We start from the raw sequence: 18,245 nt of genomic DNA, 5'->3' as shown, positions 1-18,245 counted from the left end.
TTGAACCGGAACAGTTACAACATCAAATAACTGAAGTCCAGCAAATCTGCACACCTGATACTGGCTTTGACCACAGTACAGTCGGGTATTTCTAACAGAATAGGAATTGACTGTTAAATGTTAAGTATTTTAGAGCAGAATTGGTTTCGAGCCATGTCCAAACCATTATGGTTTAAGTTTAAATCGGCCAACCCTGATTGTAATGTATTGCCACACGTATAGCCATGTGTAGTATGTACTTTATATTCCAAGAGTTTTTTTTTATCAACTTGCAATCAATTATGTTCTGTTTAAAAAAAACGTCAGTAGTTAACAATGAACAGGCATTTTTAAATGTTAGCGTACGTACAACAAAAAAAAACGTTCATTGGGAAGTGATTGCGCAAAGAGGTAATTACGGGTGACGACCTAGGCTCCTGAGAGTGATGAGTGTGACGTCTGTGCAGTGTGCAATCACATGTCCACATGCCCGGTCTCTATTGAAGCCTGAATGTTAACTCCGTGGTCTCTACTGAACACTGAATGTTAACTCCGTGGTCTCTACTGAACACTGAATGTTAACTCCGTGGTCTCTACTGAAGCCTCAATGTTAACTCCGTGGTCTCTACTGAAGCCTCAATGTTAACTCCGTGGTCTCTACTGAAGCCTCAATGTTAACTCCGTGGTCTCTACTGAAGCCTCAATGTTAACTCCGTGGTCTCTACTGAAGCCTCAATGTTAACTCCGTGGTCTCTACTGAAGCCTCAATGTTAACTCCGTGGTCTCTACTGAAGCCTCAATGTTAACTCCGTGGTCTCTACTGAAGCCTCAATGTTAACTCCGTGGTCTCTACTGAAGCCTCAATGTTAACTCCGTGGTCTCTGCTGAAGCCTCAATGTTAACTCCGTGGTCTCTGCTGAAGCCTCAATGTTAACTCCGTGGTCTCTACTGAAGCCTGAATGTTAACTCCTTGTTTGGTGTTCTGTCACTCGCGTCACATGTAAGTTCCTCAACAATAGTAACAAAAAAATTATAAACTGTTCCAGATCTCATAAAAATCTTGACGCCTCTGCCACTAAATGAATAGGCATGGACCAATCAACTACTCAGAAACCATCAAGTTTCTAGTGGGTATTCGAAAGATTTTATATCTTAACGGAGATTTTAAAAGGAAATATTTGAGGCAAATAAATTCAGTAATTCATGCACCTGTGTAGTTGCCGACGTTAGTCTACAGAAGCTGTCGAAGAAATGTCTGTAACTAGCTGATGCCCCGGGAATGTTTAGCACGTAAGGGAACGTTGACACAAAAATAAATTATTTCTGTCTTTATCATGTAAAAAAAAGTTTTCTGTATTCAAGAAAAAAAAAACACATTCGGTGTGCAGGGCTTCACAAACAACGCGATTAAGTGTGAAAATAGCTCGCGTTTTCAGAGTCATTTTCAGACATGAAACATCCGCCAGGGATCATTGAAAGCACTCGAGGGGATTGCATTACACCTTCACCATTAATTTCTCCGCCGCACAATGTTATGGTTACCGCTCGGATCCCCTAGTTTTGCCACGCGTGAAGAGAAGACTGCGTGCCAGTTCAGAGGCGTCACCGCTATGTTGCTACTCGTGTATTAAGTACTTTTCGACTTTTGATATAAATATTTATGTTTGAGGCATTCTTTTAAGAATTCAAGATTTAAGTTAGATGCATTCTTTTAAGAATTCAAGATTTAAGCTAGAGGCATTCTTTTAAGAATTCCAGATTTAAATTTGAGGCATTCTTTTAAGAATTCTAGATTTAAATTGGAGGCATTCTTTTAAGAATTCTAGATTTAAATTGGAGGCATTCTTTTAAGAATTCTATATTTAAATTGGAGGCATTCTTTTAAGAATTCAAGATTTAAGTTAGAGGCATTCTTTTAAGAATTCAAGATTTAAGTTAGAGGCATTCTTTTAAGAATTCAAGATTTAAGTTAGAGGCATTCTTTTAAGAATTCAAGATTTAAGTTAGAGGCATTCTTTTAAGAATTCAAGATTTAAGTTAGAGGCATTCTTTTAAGAATTCAAGATTTAAGTTAGAGGCATTCTTTTAAGAATTCAAGATTTAAGTTAGAGGCATTCTTTTAAGAATTCCAGATTTAAGTTAGAGGCATTCTTTTAAGAATTCCAGATTTAAATTGGAGGCATTCTTTTAAGAATTCCAGATTTAAGTTAGAGGCATTCTTTTAAGAATTCCAGATTTAAGTTAGAGGCATTCTTTTAAGAATTCCAGATTTAAGTTAGAGGCATTCTTTTAAGAATTCCAGATTTAAGTTAGAGGCATTCTTTTAAGAATTCCAGATTTAAATTGGAGGCATTCTTTTAAGAATTCCAGATTTAAATTGGAGGCATTCTTTTAAGAATTCCAGATTTAAGTTAGAGGCATTCTTTTAAGAATTCCAGATTTAAGTTAGAGGCATTCTTTTAAGAATTCCAGATTTAAGTTAGAGGCATTCTTTTAAGAATTCAAGATTTAAATTGGAGGCATTCTTTTAAGAATTCCAGATTTAAATTGGAGGCATTCTTTTAAGAATTCTAGATTTAAATTGGAGGCATTCTTTTAAGAATTCTAGATTTAAATTGGAGGCATTCTTTTAAGAATTCTAGATTTAAATTGGAGGCATTCTTTTAAGAATTCTAGATTTAAATTGGAGGCATTCTTTTAAGAATTCTAGATTTAAATTGGAGGCATTCTTTTAAGAATTCTAGATTTAAATTGGAGGCATTCTTTTAAGAATTCTAGATTTAAATTGGAGGCATTCTTTTAAGAATTCTAGATTTAAATTGGAGGCATTCTTTTAAGAATTCTAGATTTAAATTGGAGGCATTCTTTTAAGAATTCTATATTTAAATTGGAGGCATTCTTTTAAGAATTCTATATTTAAATTGGAGGCATTCTTTTAAGAATTCAAGATTTAAGTTAGAGGCATTCTTTTAAGAATTCAAGATTTAAGTTAGAGGCATTCTTTTAAGAATTCAAGATTTAAGTTAGAGGCATTCTTTTAAGAATTCAAGATTTAAGTTGGAGGGATTATTTTAATAATTCAACTCGATCTGTAGTAGAAGCAATGAAGTCTTCGAGACGCGCGGAGACACCTCGGGCCGCTGGCAGCGTCGACCACGCGACCTCTGGGCGGTTCCTGGAAGCCGGCATTGCGCCACGCCGCTAACACGGCCCCAGGGTCGTCGTGTGTTGCCAAACGCGAATAATTCAGTGTCTCGCCGCGTCACTGCTTCTCGTGGGCTCTGCGGCTCAGCCCTCGGGACACTTCGACCCACGTAGGATTCCCACACGAGGGTTTCCCGCAGGGTTTTCCCACGCTGCCTTTTTTCCCACACGGTTATTTTTCCCCACACGGTTATATTTTCCCCATACTATAAAGTATTATTTTACTGCAGCGCTGTAAATAGCACGTTTTTTGAACCAGAAATCAAATGCACACGACTAAACGAGAACTGCAAAATTTTTAAATCAGCTTCCAACCCGCTGTTAAATAGAGCAGCGAGCCAATTAAGACCATGCTAAACTTACTGTTAGGTATTTAAATACTAAATATACTAGAATTTATTAGAACAAAAATTTGGCCTGCTCCTTGAGCCTCGTTCTGTATCCGCCCCTGGGCCCTGAGCGGGCTCAGTTTGGCGGCGAGGAGGTACACACACACACTGGCCGCGTGTCCGGGGAGTGGGGCGGCCCACTTCCGCTTCCGGCGCTCGCAATCGTCGCCGGGAAGCCTACAACTCACGTAGTTTCGGTTCCCTACCACGTTCCTGCAACTTCGGATTTCTCTCAAAAATTGGAATTTAAAAAAAAATCGAAGGGTTGGGTTAGATTAGGTCAGTCACAACATGCTTATTTTCATTGGAAACTTCTGATTTAGCGGCTGAAGTGGCGTTAATACCAAAACTCAAAACTTCGGAAATCTTTGGAAATTCTTGCATGGGAACCGAAACTACGTGAGTTGTAGGCTTCCCGTCGTTGCCAGCGCTTCCTGCGCCGCTCTATAGCCCTCTATAGTCTCCAGCCTCTACTCAGGGTGTCTACTGACCCTGGAAAACCTGGAAAAATCAGGGAATTTTTGTTTGGTAGGTTGTAGTTGACAATACGTTTTTTGTTTATTGATCTGCTTGCATTGACGTAGCATCAAGTGTATCGCGTCCCATTTTTTTTATTTTTGAATGGAAAATAACGAACAGTTCCCACGTCCATTTTCTTTTATTTACCATCGGATTCGGAAGTGGCGTTAAATCATGTGATACAAACTGGTTCAAGCTGGTCTGTTATCCTGCTGACGTACGTACTGCAGCATGTGCTTCCCGCGCTTGGATTATACTGACAGGTGCATTTAATTTTAAGTATCTATGGATGCCCTCAACGTAAACTGGGCATTTTTGTTAGCTTTGAAAATACATATCACAGACACTTGGTGAAGATTCGCCATCGTTGCTAGAAATGGAAAACCTGGAAAAATCAGGGAATTTCGTTTACTATATCTGGTAGACACCCTGTCTACTCCACACCTTCACTCCGCGGCCTGACACTGCCCGGGAAGCCTTCTTTTCACAGACGAGAGAGCCAAACGCCCGATCGTGCATCTTCGGTTGTTTTTTTGTTCATTGTAACTCATGATAACTAATGGTCAATTAGGTTAGGTTAGCTACATTATAAATACTTTAAAACCTTGTGGACGGTTGCTTTAGTTAGGATAGCTACATTAAAGATACTGTGAAATCATGTGAACGGTTTCCTAGCCCTGGATAGCTACATATTAAAAAGTTATTTGCTAAGCAACCATAAAATAATTGTACAGTATTTTTTAATGTAACTATACTTACCTAATATAACCGACCATCCACAATGTTTAAAATTATTTATAATGTAGTTAACCTATCCTAATCGACCGCAAAATGTAATGCCACTCCGGTTTATACAAAGAGAGAGCGAAAAAAAAAACGAACTTCGGGTGTGGCTCTCTCGTCTGTGAAAAGGCTTCCCGTCACTGCCCCTCCAGTTATTCCAGCTGGCTTCTCTTGCCCGGGTCCGGGGACGTAGATGATGCCTCGGTGATTCCGCAGAACACTTGATTCCACTCCAGGCGCCGGTAATACTCGCAAACACATTCTAGCTGCGCGCCGCGGTTTCCACCCCCGAATCAACAGCCAAATTTAACCAAGAAAACGGTCAAGTATTTTCCATTGAAGTAGCTTGGCTTCTGGGTTGTAGCCGTGTCCTTGGCGAATAATTCACCGGCGTTTCGGTCGACATTGCAGTCATCAGGGAGCATTTACCTAGTAGGTAGCTGCTCCAAAGATAATGAACAATAGGGGTGTGTCTAAAAAATTTAATTAACAAAAGGTAAATTTTTTTTGACGCATGAACTATTTATATTTAACATTGTTATTTTCTTGAGGTGTTTTTGTGGTATTGCAAATGGCGCGAAGGCGATGAATGACACGACCATGGGGGCGCCCTTACCTCCCCCCCTCCCCACAAGGTCACAGCCCCTGATGCTGATGGCGGGTTGGGACGAGCATGGCGGCTTTGTGCAGCCCTGCGGCGGGAACCGGTTACATACCGCTGGCTCACACACTGCCTGCTCCCATGACACAGACTAGACTCCCTATACTACCTAGACTTGCCGGGGGCGGCGAGTAACAGGCGGTTTGCCTAGGTTTTTTTTCGCCTAAAGGCGTTTTGCCTAACGGCGATTTCCCTAACTCCGATTTGCCTAAAATGTTACTATGATAAAATTTCGTTTTGACTAACGGCGTTTTGACTAACGGCGTTTTGACTAACGGCGTTTTGACTAACGGCGTTTTGACTAACGGCGTTTTGACTAACGGCGTTTTGACTAACGGCGTTTTGACTAACGGCGTTTTGCCTAATGGCGATTTGCCTAATTTCGTTTTGACTAATAGAGATATTCCTAACGGCGTTTTGCCTATCGCCGAATTGCCTATCGCCGAATTGCCTATCGCCGAATTGCCTATCGCCGAATTGCCTATCGCCGAATTGCCTATCGCCGAATTGCCTATCGCCGAATTGCCTATCGCCGAATTGCCTATCGCCGTATTGCCTAATGGCGATTAGCCTAACGGCGTTTTGCCTAAAATTAGGCAAAACGACACATGCCCGGGGCGGCTCCAAGAGTACTCGACCTTGGTACTCCCGTGTACAGCTTTTAATGAAATAAAAGGTTTAAGGTACGAATTTTAAGTATGTAGGGAAACGTAAATATACTGTTTAAAATTAATAAAAAAAAATTGTGTACTTATGTATGCGTGTTTTGATTTAGGACACTGAACCATTTTGAAAATTATTGTATCAAAAATTAATTTTAAAAAAAAACCTCGCTATTCAATAATAATATAAACATTGTATAAACTTATTTCATTTAGTAACAATTGAAATAAATTTCAAGTAACAATGAAAATCAATAAAAATGCATGATTATTCTAATTAATTAAAATATTAATTTATAATGCACATGCAGGAACAAAACCTCACTTATATGAATACACTTAAAAAAGTTTATAAATACATTTCCGAATAAATAAATGTTTTTGATTATATGGATATATATTCAATATAAATTACTAAATTTCTGAACGCGACACTCACGTAGTTCCGCACAGGCTGCTAGAATTCACTACCGGAGCAGCAATGTCTATTATAGAACCAATCGATTTTCAGCGTGGAAGGTTAAACTATATAATGAAACATCTCCGATAAAAAAAAAACAAAGGACTTAAAAACATACGAAATGCCGGCTTGGACCTGATTTTTGACCTTATTAGACTCATTAAAAAGTTAATACTGTGTAGTTTCTGCACACAATTATTAAGTATTAAAAGATAATTGTACTATTATAAAGTTTTATTTTTTATTACCTATGTGAATTATTGCAAATTCTTATCCTAACAAAATTAATTTATTATTTAACAAAAATCATATATGCATACCTAGTTTAAAATAATTCACCGGACTGATATATGTATTTAATATTATAGCTAGACAATAAACACAGTGCATTCATACATCTTTGCTTAAGAACAGTTGGTATATAATCCATTAATCTGTAAATTTAAAAAAAGTAAAAAAAAATTCCCTGTCATACTTGAGTTGTTAACTTTGCCCCAATTTGATTGAAATCTTTCCGTAACTTGTGTCAAATATCCATTAAAATATGTCTTTTCGTTTGATCATTTGTTAGTGTAATTTGTGCTCACCATTCTGGTTATTTTTAGCAGCCTGTGTGACGATGTGACTAGCCTACTGACGGTGTGCCTGCAAGTCGGTGTGAGACGGTGTATTGTCGACTGCGGGTTACCGCCAGGTTGCCGCTGTAATAGCAGGGTGCGTGGGAGCTCTCCCATAGCCTGCGTGGGCCTGTTTCACAACCAGCAGCCTTGATGGCATTAACTGCTGTCGTGTTTTTATGGCACTCTCGTTATCTTCTTAATGGCCTATTCTGCTAGGCGCAAAGAAGGTCTTTAATGTTTGCATGCTCCAGGAGTCTGGTTTTGGGCTTTGTGTGTGCATGCAAAGCATGAAGTTGGTTGCTGGTGAAATGCATGGAATTTTTGTTTTGTTTTTAATGCATGCTATTGACACAATGGGATACAGATCAGCATTTTGGAGCAGTACATGGTGAGTACCATAAAAAAATTGTATCCATCCGATATCAATAAATTTCCATCATGATTTGTACGGAAGTCCACGTTTTAAATTATGCTTAAAGTACAAACATAAAAAATTAATAAAATTTGAGTCAGGTTTTTGTTTGTACTTTTCCAAAAAGATTGCTTGTAAAAGCTTTGACTAAGCAAATCAATGAAAGCTCTTTTTAACATTCAGTTTTTCGCCAGGAAATTTGCTATTCATTTTATTTAAAGCTTTGTCTGATAAGCTTTGCATTGTTGCAAAGGTTTAAAACATTGGAACCCCAAGATATGATCATTAAAATATTTTTTTTATAATGTTCTATATGTTTTGCCTGAATAAAGTTTACTTTTAAAAAATCAATAGTTTCCACTGTGTTAGTTTTTATGAATGCTTAATATTAATATGGGTGTTTATAATTTTTATCGAAAAAACTTATATATAGGTCAGGTCACACTTGTTTGATCACTTTTCCAGTTCAAAAATTAAATTTTTTTTTGTATTTTTACTTCAATCATTTATTTTATAAAATGTGTGATTTAGCTTCGCTGAAAACAAATTTCGCAGTTTGATTCAACTTATAGAGTATTTTAAATATTTAATTTGATATTTGCTTCGCATCAAAAAAATAATTCATACAGGCCTAATTGCTCATCATGTCGTAATTAGTTAAAAGAGAACTAGTCAATTATGTGAAATAAATTCCAATATGTGCTTGCAATGTGTTGAAGCCTTGTAAATGCCAGCGGTTGGTGAAGGACAGTGTTGCCAAGTGTTGTGTTCTGTGGGCGCAGGTGATGAGTCAAGATGTCAAGAAGGAGAATCCACTGCAGTTCAAGTTCAGAGCCAAATTTTACCCAGAAGACGTCTCCGAAGAACTGATACAAGACATCACTCTTAGACTCTTCTATTTGCAGGTACTGTAACTCCACATAGCTAGAGGTTACTAAAATAGAACCTTTCCAATAAAACTTCAAATAATTTTATTTACTACATACATATTCAACTTCATTATAAGTGAAAGGTGTTCAATCCGGCCATCAGTGTTTGGAGCATTGTGTTACGGCACCAATCAGCACCAATCAGCGTGCTCATGATAATTTTTTTGGGTAATTGTCCACCAGATTGCATTACTGCTCTCCCGTTCCAGTGTGTTACATTTCACTCTTGGTATTTCATTTTGTGCTGTATTGATGTTTAATATTCCAGCAAAATTGATCAGGCGTGGCCGTTGTCCCGAATACGCTGAATTTATACTTTGCTATATTGTTTTAAATACTCCGAAGAAACAATTTTATGATTTGTTCCATGTATGCACGCTGGTAAGTTGGTCTTTGGTTCAAGTTCATCGAATTTCTGGTATTATTTGGTCGAAATTTTTTTTATAAATTAATTGATACTGGTTGTTAACTTTACACATGGAATAATATGGAAAATTAAAACACAAAGCAAGACACAGCTCTACCGTTGTGACATTTGTAGAATCGCTCTGCAACAATTCTTACTGTTAAATTTTACCAATATTATTTTATATGCCCGTTTGTTTGGATTAATATTATTTAATTGTTTTAAAAGTATCTTCCCAAACATTTTGACAAATTAACTGAGAGGTTTAAACAGATTTTATTTATGCATCTGTGATGTTGTAACTGTAGTTGTTAAATTACTGAAAGCTATGGTTAATTGTTTGAAACCTATCGGAGATGAGTTAGTATTACTTGCAGCTCAGTGCAGGAGCAGACTTCAGTATAGTGGTACGAGTTGTCAGATTGTGAGTTGCCATTGCTTGCGGCTTAGGGCAGGAGCAGTTTTAAGTACGGCAGTACGAGTTGTGAGATTGTGAGTTAGCATTGCTTGCAGCTTAGGGCAGGAGCAGTCTTTAGTACGGCGGTACAAGTTGTCAATTGTTAGTTACCATTGCTTGCGGCTTAGGGCAGGAGCAGTTTTAAGTACAGCAGTACGAGTTGTGAGATTGTGAGTTAGCATTGCTTGCAGCTTAGGGCAGGAGCAGACTTAAGTACGGCGGTACGAGTTGTGAGGTTGTGAGTTGCAGCTTATGGCAGTCTTAAGTACGGCACTACGAGTTGTGAGATTGTGAGTTGCAGCTTATGGCAGGAGCAGTCTTTAGTACGGCGGTACGAATTGTGAGCTTGGCCGTTGTGGATGCAGGTGAAGAACGCCATCCTGTCGGACGAGATATACTGCCCGCCGGAGACGTCCGTGTTGCTGGCTTCGTACGCCGTGCAGGCCCGGCACGGGGACTACAACAAGAGCCTGCACACGCCGGGCTTCCTCGCCAACGACCGCCTGCTGCCCCAGCGCGTCATGGACCAGCACAAGATGTCTCGCGAGGAGTGGGAGCAGAGCATCACCACCTGGTGGAACGAGCACAAGGGCATGCTTAGGTGCGTTCTCGATAGTGGAATATACAGGCTAATTGACATTATCATCAGAGTTCACAACAGCGTTTGTAATTTTTGTTGATACGCAGTATCTTAATCTTCTATAAAGAATGTATTTTAATTATTTATTGCCTTGCGTGGTTAACCGACCAGGTCATCTCTGGATAGGGTGCTTATATGTTGTACACTGCCCCAGATTTTGTCCTATATGCATGCAATAAGCAGAAAACTTTGAAATACTTAGAAAGTTTTCAATAAAGCACAAGTTTTGACATAGAACCTGTTCTCACGCTTTTACATCGGCAAGCAAACCCCCTTCATGTGAATGGCTTCTTAATTGCAGCTCTCTATCTCGATCTCGCCCCTCTCTCCCCCCCTCTATCCCCCCTCTCCCCCCCCCCCCCCCCCTCGGAAGATCTACACCCATGGAAGTAAGAATGTAGGAACCCTACTCTTACAGTACCACCTGCCTCAAGTACCTATCGACAGCGTGGAGCGACAGGATTTCGTGGTGGGTCACTCTGGCTCGAAACCTGGTCTGACCATGATTTATATTCCCAGAGTGTTTTACCCCTGCAGGAAGCCAGAAAAATTGCTAGGATGGATCCTTCCTGTAGTGTGGCCAGTTATTTTCCCGGTAGCACCGCTGTCAGTTCTGTGCTCCTGTCTTAAATTATTTGTCAGTTCTCATTTTAAAATTCTACATTCATATTTAAACATATTCTTTGACATTTCAACTAAACCCTAATTACTTCTTGTACGTGAAGTTTTGTAATGGTGGTTTGAGAAAAAAAAACAGTAGAATATCGTCATGTGTGTGTCATTCACTGTAATCATTAAATCTTTACGGATTTTAACATTTAGCAGGAATTCGCCATTCTGTATTTAGTTTTAAAATGTGTGTTTGACTACTTATAAAATATTATGTTAAGTTTTGCTTACGGGTGGATGTGTTTTTCAGGGAAGATGCGATGATGGAATACTTGAAGATCGCTCAGGACTTGGAAATGTACGGCGTGAACTACTTTGAGATCCGCAATAAGAAAGGCACAGATCTGTGGTTGGGCGTTGATGCTCTGGGCCTCAACATTTACGAAAAAGATGACAAGTATGATTCAACATTTACCTTACTTGACATTCAATATTTTAGAATGTATAAAATTTTATTTAGTTATAGTTTTATCATCGAAGTGTTTCATCTTTAGTCTTGGGCTAAGCACTCAGATGTAATAGGTTTTGTTGGTATGCAAGAAATATTAGACACTAAATCAGCAGATTCACATGCAATTTATTGTGAAGTTAATTTTAATACAGATTGGGATTGATTAAAACCTACCTAGTTTTTAAACTGTAAAATTGATACTTGTCTAAAAAAATTGTATGCCCTGATTAGCTGGTGATCATTTGGGAGATCACTAAAATAAAAAAATGTGAGAATTTCTTCTTTCTTTTGATTTTTTGATTTAAGTTACATTGAAGAAGAAACGTAATTTGTAAAATAGGGCGTGTATTTGGTACCAACAGCGGCTTCTCTGTTGCAGGCTGAATCCGAAGACGGGGTTCCCGTGGTCGGAGATCCGCAACATATCGTTCAACGACCGCAAGTTCATCATCAAGCCGATCGACAAGAAGGCGCCGGACTTTGTGTTCTTCGCGCCGCGCGTGCGCATCAACAAGCGCATCCTGGCGCTGTGCATGGGCAACCACGAGCTGTACATGCGGCGGCGCAAGCCCGACACGATAGACGTGCAGCAGATGAAGGCCCAGGCGCGGGAGGAGAAGATAGCCAAGCAGCAGCAGAGGTGAGCCGTTGCCTTCCTTCCCGGGGGTCTCGTTCACGTTAACAAACACGCATGGAGCCAAGATCGTGTAAGCAAATTCAGATTTGAGGCGCTCGGTGCCAAAGGAACTTGAGAAACATATTAAAGAACTGACACATAGATTCCTCTTCGCTCTTAAGTGCCTAATTTGTTTTCTGCAATATAGTAGAGGTGTGTGTTTTTTTATATGTAACAAACAATTGATAAATATATATATATATATATATTTCATTTTATTGTATTTTGCATCAATTTTTTTTTTATGCATTTGGAGTGTCAAAATAATGGTTTCACCATTTGTTTGAATTTGATTTTGTAAATAATTGATAGTAATGAATTTTTATAGTCTTCGGATTTGCCTCATCCAGAAGTTTGCAATGTGGATTTTAGTGGCCGTTTACTCTCTCTTTCCATTGCACAATTTCTGGCATTTGCCCTGTCCTTGTTTTGATGTGCCCTGTTGCCAATTTCATCAAGAGCATCATGTTATAATATTAAATTTTTTTTACTTCTGAGATGTAACTAAGTTACCCATCTTGCATTCAGATTTTTTGTCAGCAAATTAATCATTCAATATTTAAAAAAAAAATCTGTTTAAGCATATCGTATAATTTTTTAGAATTAATTTTTATTCAAAGTGATAGGACAGTTTTTCCTGTAAAATAAGTAGTTTTTTTTTCTTTATTTTGAAAATAACTGTAATAATACTGCCTGTTCAGACTGTGTATTAGTGTGTGTAATTTTGTGTTAGTAACATTGATTAGACCTCAACGTAATCAGTGCTTCTGAGAAGTCTCTGAATACTTCAAGTTTGCATTTCCCGCGCTGCTGTGTAGTGTGGCAACCATTATCCGGCATCCTCTGCCAATAGTTGGCAGCCATGGACTATTTTATATTCATAGAAAATTTTGACAATTCTAAAAAATATATATTCAAACTTAGTCGATGATGTAACGAAATAAGCCAGGCACGCGAGGGAGTGGGTCTGACCGCAGGGAGAAGCTGCAACTGGAGATAGCCGCGCGGGAGCGTGCTGAGAAGAAGCAGCAGGAGTACGAGGAGCGGCTGCGCACCATGTCGGAGGAGATGGAGAAGAGGCAGCAGGACCTGAACAACGCCCAGGACATGATCCGGCGCCTGGAGGAGCAGCTGCGGCAGCTGCAGGCCGCCAAGGACGAGCTCGAGGAGCGCCAGAAGGAGCTGCAGGTAGCCCGCGTCTCCGCCCCTTCTGCGCCTCCGCCCCTTCTTGTTCCTCCGCCCCCCTTGTTCCACCGCACCCCTTCTTGTGCCTCCGCCCCTTCTTGTTCCTCCGCCCCCCTTGTTCCACCGCACCCCTTCTTGTGCCTCCGCCCCTTCTTGTTCCTCCGCCCCCCTTGTTCCACCGCACCCCTTCTTGTGCCTCAGCCCCTTCTTGTTCCTCCGCCCCCCTTGTTCCACCGCACCCCTTCTTGTGCCTCCGCCCCTTCTTGTTCCTCCGCCCCCCTTGTTCCACCGCACCCCTTCTTGTGCCTCCGCCCCTTCTTGTTCCTCCACCCCCCTTGTTCCACCGCACCCCTTCTTGTGCCTCCGCCCCTTCTTGTTCCTCCGCCCCCCTTGTTCCACCGCACCCCTTCTTGTGCCTCCGCCCCTTCTTGTTCCTCCACCCCCCTTGTTCCACCGCACCCCTTCTTGTGCCTCCGCCCCTTCTTGTTCCTCCACCCCCCTTGTTCCACCGCACCCCTTCTTGTGCCTCCGCCCCTTCTTGTTCCTCCGCCCCCCTTGTTCCACCGCACCCCTTCTTGCGCCTCAGCCCCTTCTGGTTCCTCCGCCCCTTCTGCGCCTCCGCCCCTTCTGCCCCTCCGCCCCTTCTGCCCCTCCGCCCCTTCTGCCCCTCCGTCCCTTCTGCGCCTCCGTTCCTCAGCCCCTTCTTGTTCCTCCGCCCCTTCATGTTCCTTTGCCCCTTCGCACACTCTGGCCGTGCGGATGTCCTCAAGTACCTGTGAAAATGTGTGGTCTTCATTATTTAATAATGTTCGCAGGCTTTCACGGCCATTGTCTGAAGTAGCTCGGCTTCCGGGTTGTAGCCGCGTCCTTGGCGAATAACCCACCGACGTTTCTGGTCGACATTGCGGTCGCCATCATCAGGGAGCAGTTACGGAGCCACCCTCCATCTAAAGTAGCTTGGCTTCTGGGTTGCAGCCGCGTCCTTGGCGAATAACTCGCCATACTTAGGTAACGGCTCCCTGATGATGGCGACTGCGATCTCGACCAAAACGTTGGCGAGTGAATCTGTCAAGGACACGTATTAGTTTGTTCGTAAGTGCCAAGGAGACGATTAGGACAACACAAAGTACATCCGTGTGTTAACCTGGGATTTGAACCCAGAGCCGCCGCTTGACTACCCCTCTTAGTGTTTAATTAATATGTTAAATTAGTATGTATTATCCTTGAAGAAAACTCCTTTAACTTGTCTTTAGTTGAATAAGGGCTCTTAGAAAGTTTTTAAAGGCACGTCTGTAATATTTGAACAGGCCAACAGAATTAGGTATTAAAGTGTCAGTGGACTGTCGAACATGCTTGGGCGGGCGGCTGAGGTGTGTGCGCTGCCCGCAGGCGATGATGGAGCGGCTGGAGGCCAGCAAGAACATGGAGGCGGCGGAGCGGGCCAAGCTGGAGGACGAGATCCGCACCAAGCAGGAGGAGGTGATGCGCATCCAGAGCGTCGTCAGCGAGAAGGACGAGGAGACCAAGAAGCTGCAGGTAACCGCCTCGTCGCGCGTTCCGTGCCAGGTTCCAGTTGGTGCGACTCAGGTCGGGGTTAGGCGTGGCAAGTGCTGTAGTTACCCGCGTATGGATCGTAGATATCATGCAGACTTTTTGTTCGATAAAATGCACTGCGATCGGTATGCAAATTTTCCATTTTGGGTTTGTTTATATATATATATATATATATATATATATATATATATATATATACACATTGCGATGTTGTGGTTGACGATAATGCTTAAATAACTAGGCTGTGTTTTGGTTTTACTGATAATGCCGCGAGTAAGTATAAATTGTTTTATTTAAAATAGCTCAGCAGTGTGTGCAATAATAAGCTAGTCTGCCATCAGGCTAGCCCTCGGCAAGAGGAGAATCTAAATCTAACCAGCCAGAGAGAGAAAGAAAGAGGGGAAGAGAGTGTTTGTGTATTTTTTTTGTGTGTGTGTTGCCGTCATATGTTCGTGAACTGATACCCTACTTCAAACATCGCGTTTCTATCGCAATAGGACACGGACCATTAAGACTTCACTTTTATTCTACTTGATAAAGATTTATGGCTCGACCCATATTCGAGGGCGACTCTTAACTGAACAATTTAGATTTTTTTTTGGCCCAAAATTAAGGATGTGACCCATACGAAGGGGCGATTCATTTGTGAGTTAATACAGTACGTTAAATTAAAGAGTATACAAAAGTGTGCCAAACAAATGTGTGCTTGGTAAGAGGTTAAGTCGTTGTCCCCCCCTCTTAGTGACTTTTTTTGTCACCTGGGAGAAGATAATTGCTTGAGCTGTCACTCACTATGCTAGGAGTGAATTAGGCCTTTATCCAGCTGTCGTTTACTGTGTATTATCCAAGGTTGTTAAGGAGTCTGTGCTGTGAGTATGCTACCAGATGTTTTCCATGAGATCTATACAAGTTTTTTTTCTTTTAGCTGCCCCTTTCTGAAAGGAACTAATCAGAGCTGGTATGCTGTGTTTCTACCCTCTGTAATTGTAACACCTACGCAGTGTTTTGATTTCTTACCCACACATACTTTTACTTATCAGTATGCTGTCAGTTCTAATCTGTTTTTTATGACCTGCCAGACTATCTTTGTAAAATACTTAAGCTGATAACGGGGATGTTAGTAATTGTTCCAAATCAGTGTTAGATCTCGCTTTGCTATATTAGTCTTCTCAAAATTTGTGGTCAGATGTAGGTAAAAAAAAAAATACACATACAGAAATTGAAAATTTTGTCCCCCACCCAATGAGAAAATCATCCGTGATATTGAAATTTTTCCCTATTTTGGAGATTGCACAGAGACGTATTTTTAAATGATGGAATTTTGGTTTTTTCAATCTTTCAGTATTCGAAATCAAATCATGTATGAATAATAAACTATTTGTTTTTATATTCGAAAATTTGAATGTTCGCACAGGCCTATGATTTTGGTTAACTTAAATATCATTGAACAAGTAGGTGACACATTTGGAATAAACGGAGTTGATAAAAAAAAATTGAAACGGTGACACTGAAGTCTACTGTTTAAAGGGCAAATTTGGTCTAAAAAAAATTTGTTATCTGTAATGTCGCTTTACGGACGATAGTTTAACGTGATGTCATAAAACATTGATGAAATGATTTCTCACTTTTATGAATAAAATTGAATCATTTTTATTGAATTATCACTATTTTGTATGGATACAAAGGAGGGGTGAAATGAAATCTACAATTCAATTGATAAATTTACTTTCTATTTGCACTCATTAATTCAAGTATGTTTATTACTTTTAACGAAGGGATAATTTTTTTTTTAACTAACTTTTATACACGTTTGCTATATTTAACTTCTTCCAACGTGTGTTATTCTGTTGAGGATAGGGACGGTGACAGGAAAAGTAGGGAAACGAATGGGAGTGTTTCCAAGCGTTTAATGTGCCTCGGAAAAAAAGTCAAATCGATGGTTGTTCCGATCTAGTTGGAGATAGATATATGCCGGCGTAACGGGACAATGGGCGTAACGGGACAATGGGCGTAACGGGACACTGAGCGTAACGGGACAATGCGTGCAACGATACACTTTTTTGTGCGCACATTAAGCGTTGGTGTGATTTATTGGACGTCACGTCGGAATGGGACGGTGTAACCGCGTGCCGACGCCCGCCCGCCCCCCCCGCAGGAGGAGGTGGAGCTGGCCCGCAGGAAGGAGGAGGAGATGGCGCAGGCGCTGCTGGAGAAGATGGCGACGCCGCAGCACCACCACGTGGAGGAGAACGAGCACGACGAGGACGACGAGATGGTGAACGGGGACGTGAGCCGGGACCTGGCCACGGACGACAACATCATCGACCCCGTGGAGGAGAGGAGGACGCTGGCCGAGCGGAACGAGCGCCTGCACGACCAGCTCAAGGTACGCTGGAACAGTTGCGACGCGAACGTGGAAACTGTTAAACTGTTTTATGGAAAATTCTCTGTGCATTTTAAAGTTTGCCAGCATATGGGCAGTGCACAATATAAAAGCACCCCGATCTAAAATGGAAGACCCACACGTAAAACTCTTTGGCTGTGCAACCCCTATTGCGAATTTCCACTGGCCCCTCTTGCGAATCCTATGGATTTGTGCCCCTGCCTCTAATTATATGCTGCATATTGATATTTTGACCATCAATCTAATCACTTTTTTATGAACATTATCTTAATTTTATAATGCAAATTAATAGTAAAATTTTTGAATACAAGTGTAGCTTTTTTTTTGTAGGTGTATTGAGTACATTAAAACACTTTCATCTGGTTCAACTGCAAAAATAAATATTTTTTTTTAAGAGGCCAGTATGTAGTAGCTCCAGACATCTTGATTTTTTGCATTATTTTTCACCTCGATAAACGGTAAGTATGTTATGATGCAAGTACATACTGTTCTTGTCTAAATTTTTGAATGACCACAAATATGGCCAAACAAATCATCATAATTGCAGTACAAGGTGATGTAAAACTCATTGCTTGCTGGAGTACTTAATTTGTAACGAATGCCATTTAATCATTTTTGTAACAAATTATTATAAAATTAATTTTAAAAGCTTACCCAATTTCCAAGTGTGTACAGTAAAACTCTTTTGAGAAGTCTCTCTCACTGTACTTAGGAATTTAGACTAATAGGGAAACAGTACTAAGTGCAATTGTATGTACCGTATTTACCCGAATATAAGACGACCCCCAAAATACAGCCTCATGTTTTCAGGGGGAAAAAAATTATTGCATTAAACACATGCCAACAAATTAGATATAAAATTGAAAATGTGAATGTTACAAAGGATTTCAACCACCACTTTTGAAATACTGTTAACAGTTTATGTACAAACAGAAATAAATACCTGTTTGGCTGGTACTGTTGGAAACTGTTAAGAGTTTCATTATGCTGATGCATCATCTTCATTGTTGTCAATAAAATAAATACAGCAAGGAAGTATTGTACAACCTACATTAATGTTTTTGTACAAGAAACTATTCCATAAATGGGCGCCATATTGGGCTATAGAACATTCCAAAAACATCGGTTGTAACATGTGCAGCCAATAACTACTGCACAACCTGAAAACATTGACCCAAAATAGGT

General features: G+C 40.5%; 1 protein-coding gene across 3 annotated transcripts in view; it reads left to right on the top strand.

Moving 5' to 3' along the window:
• Positions 1-18,245, top strand: part of LOC134539468 (moesin/ezrin/radixin homolog 1) — a 74,033-nt gene that overhangs the window by 53,714 nt on the left and 2,074 nt on the right. For 2 of the 3 annotated variants that reach the window (XM_063381527.1, XM_063381526.1), the window contains 7 exons: positions 8,472-8,594; positions 9,847-10,082; positions 11,041-11,187; positions 11,621-11,881; positions 12,895-13,105; positions 14,492-14,638; positions 16,812-17,042. In XM_063381527.1, coding sequence (XP_063237597.1) covers positions 8,472-8,594; positions 9,847-10,082; positions 11,041-11,187; positions 11,621-11,881; positions 12,895-13,105; positions 14,492-14,638; positions 16,812-17,042 — 1,356 coding nt within the window. Of the gene's footprint in view, positions 1-7,351; positions 7,666-8,471; positions 8,595-9,846; positions 10,083-11,040; positions 11,188-11,620; positions 11,882-12,894; positions 13,106-14,491; positions 14,639-16,811; positions 17,043-18,245 lie in introns of those variants that run through there. The other variant, XM_063381528.1, reaches the window with a different exon arrangement.

This window comes from Bacillus rossius, chromosome 15 (genome assembly GCF_032445375.1).
Source record: "Bacillus rossius redtenbacheri isolate Brsri chromosome 15, Brsri_v3, whole genome shotgun sequence".
NCBI classification, from domain to species: Eukaryota; Metazoa; Arthropoda; class Insecta; order Phasmatodea; family Bacillidae; genus Bacillus; species Bacillus rossius.
Note: the sequence above shows the minus strand (reverse complement) of the source record. Positions and strands in the feature narration are given on the sequence as shown.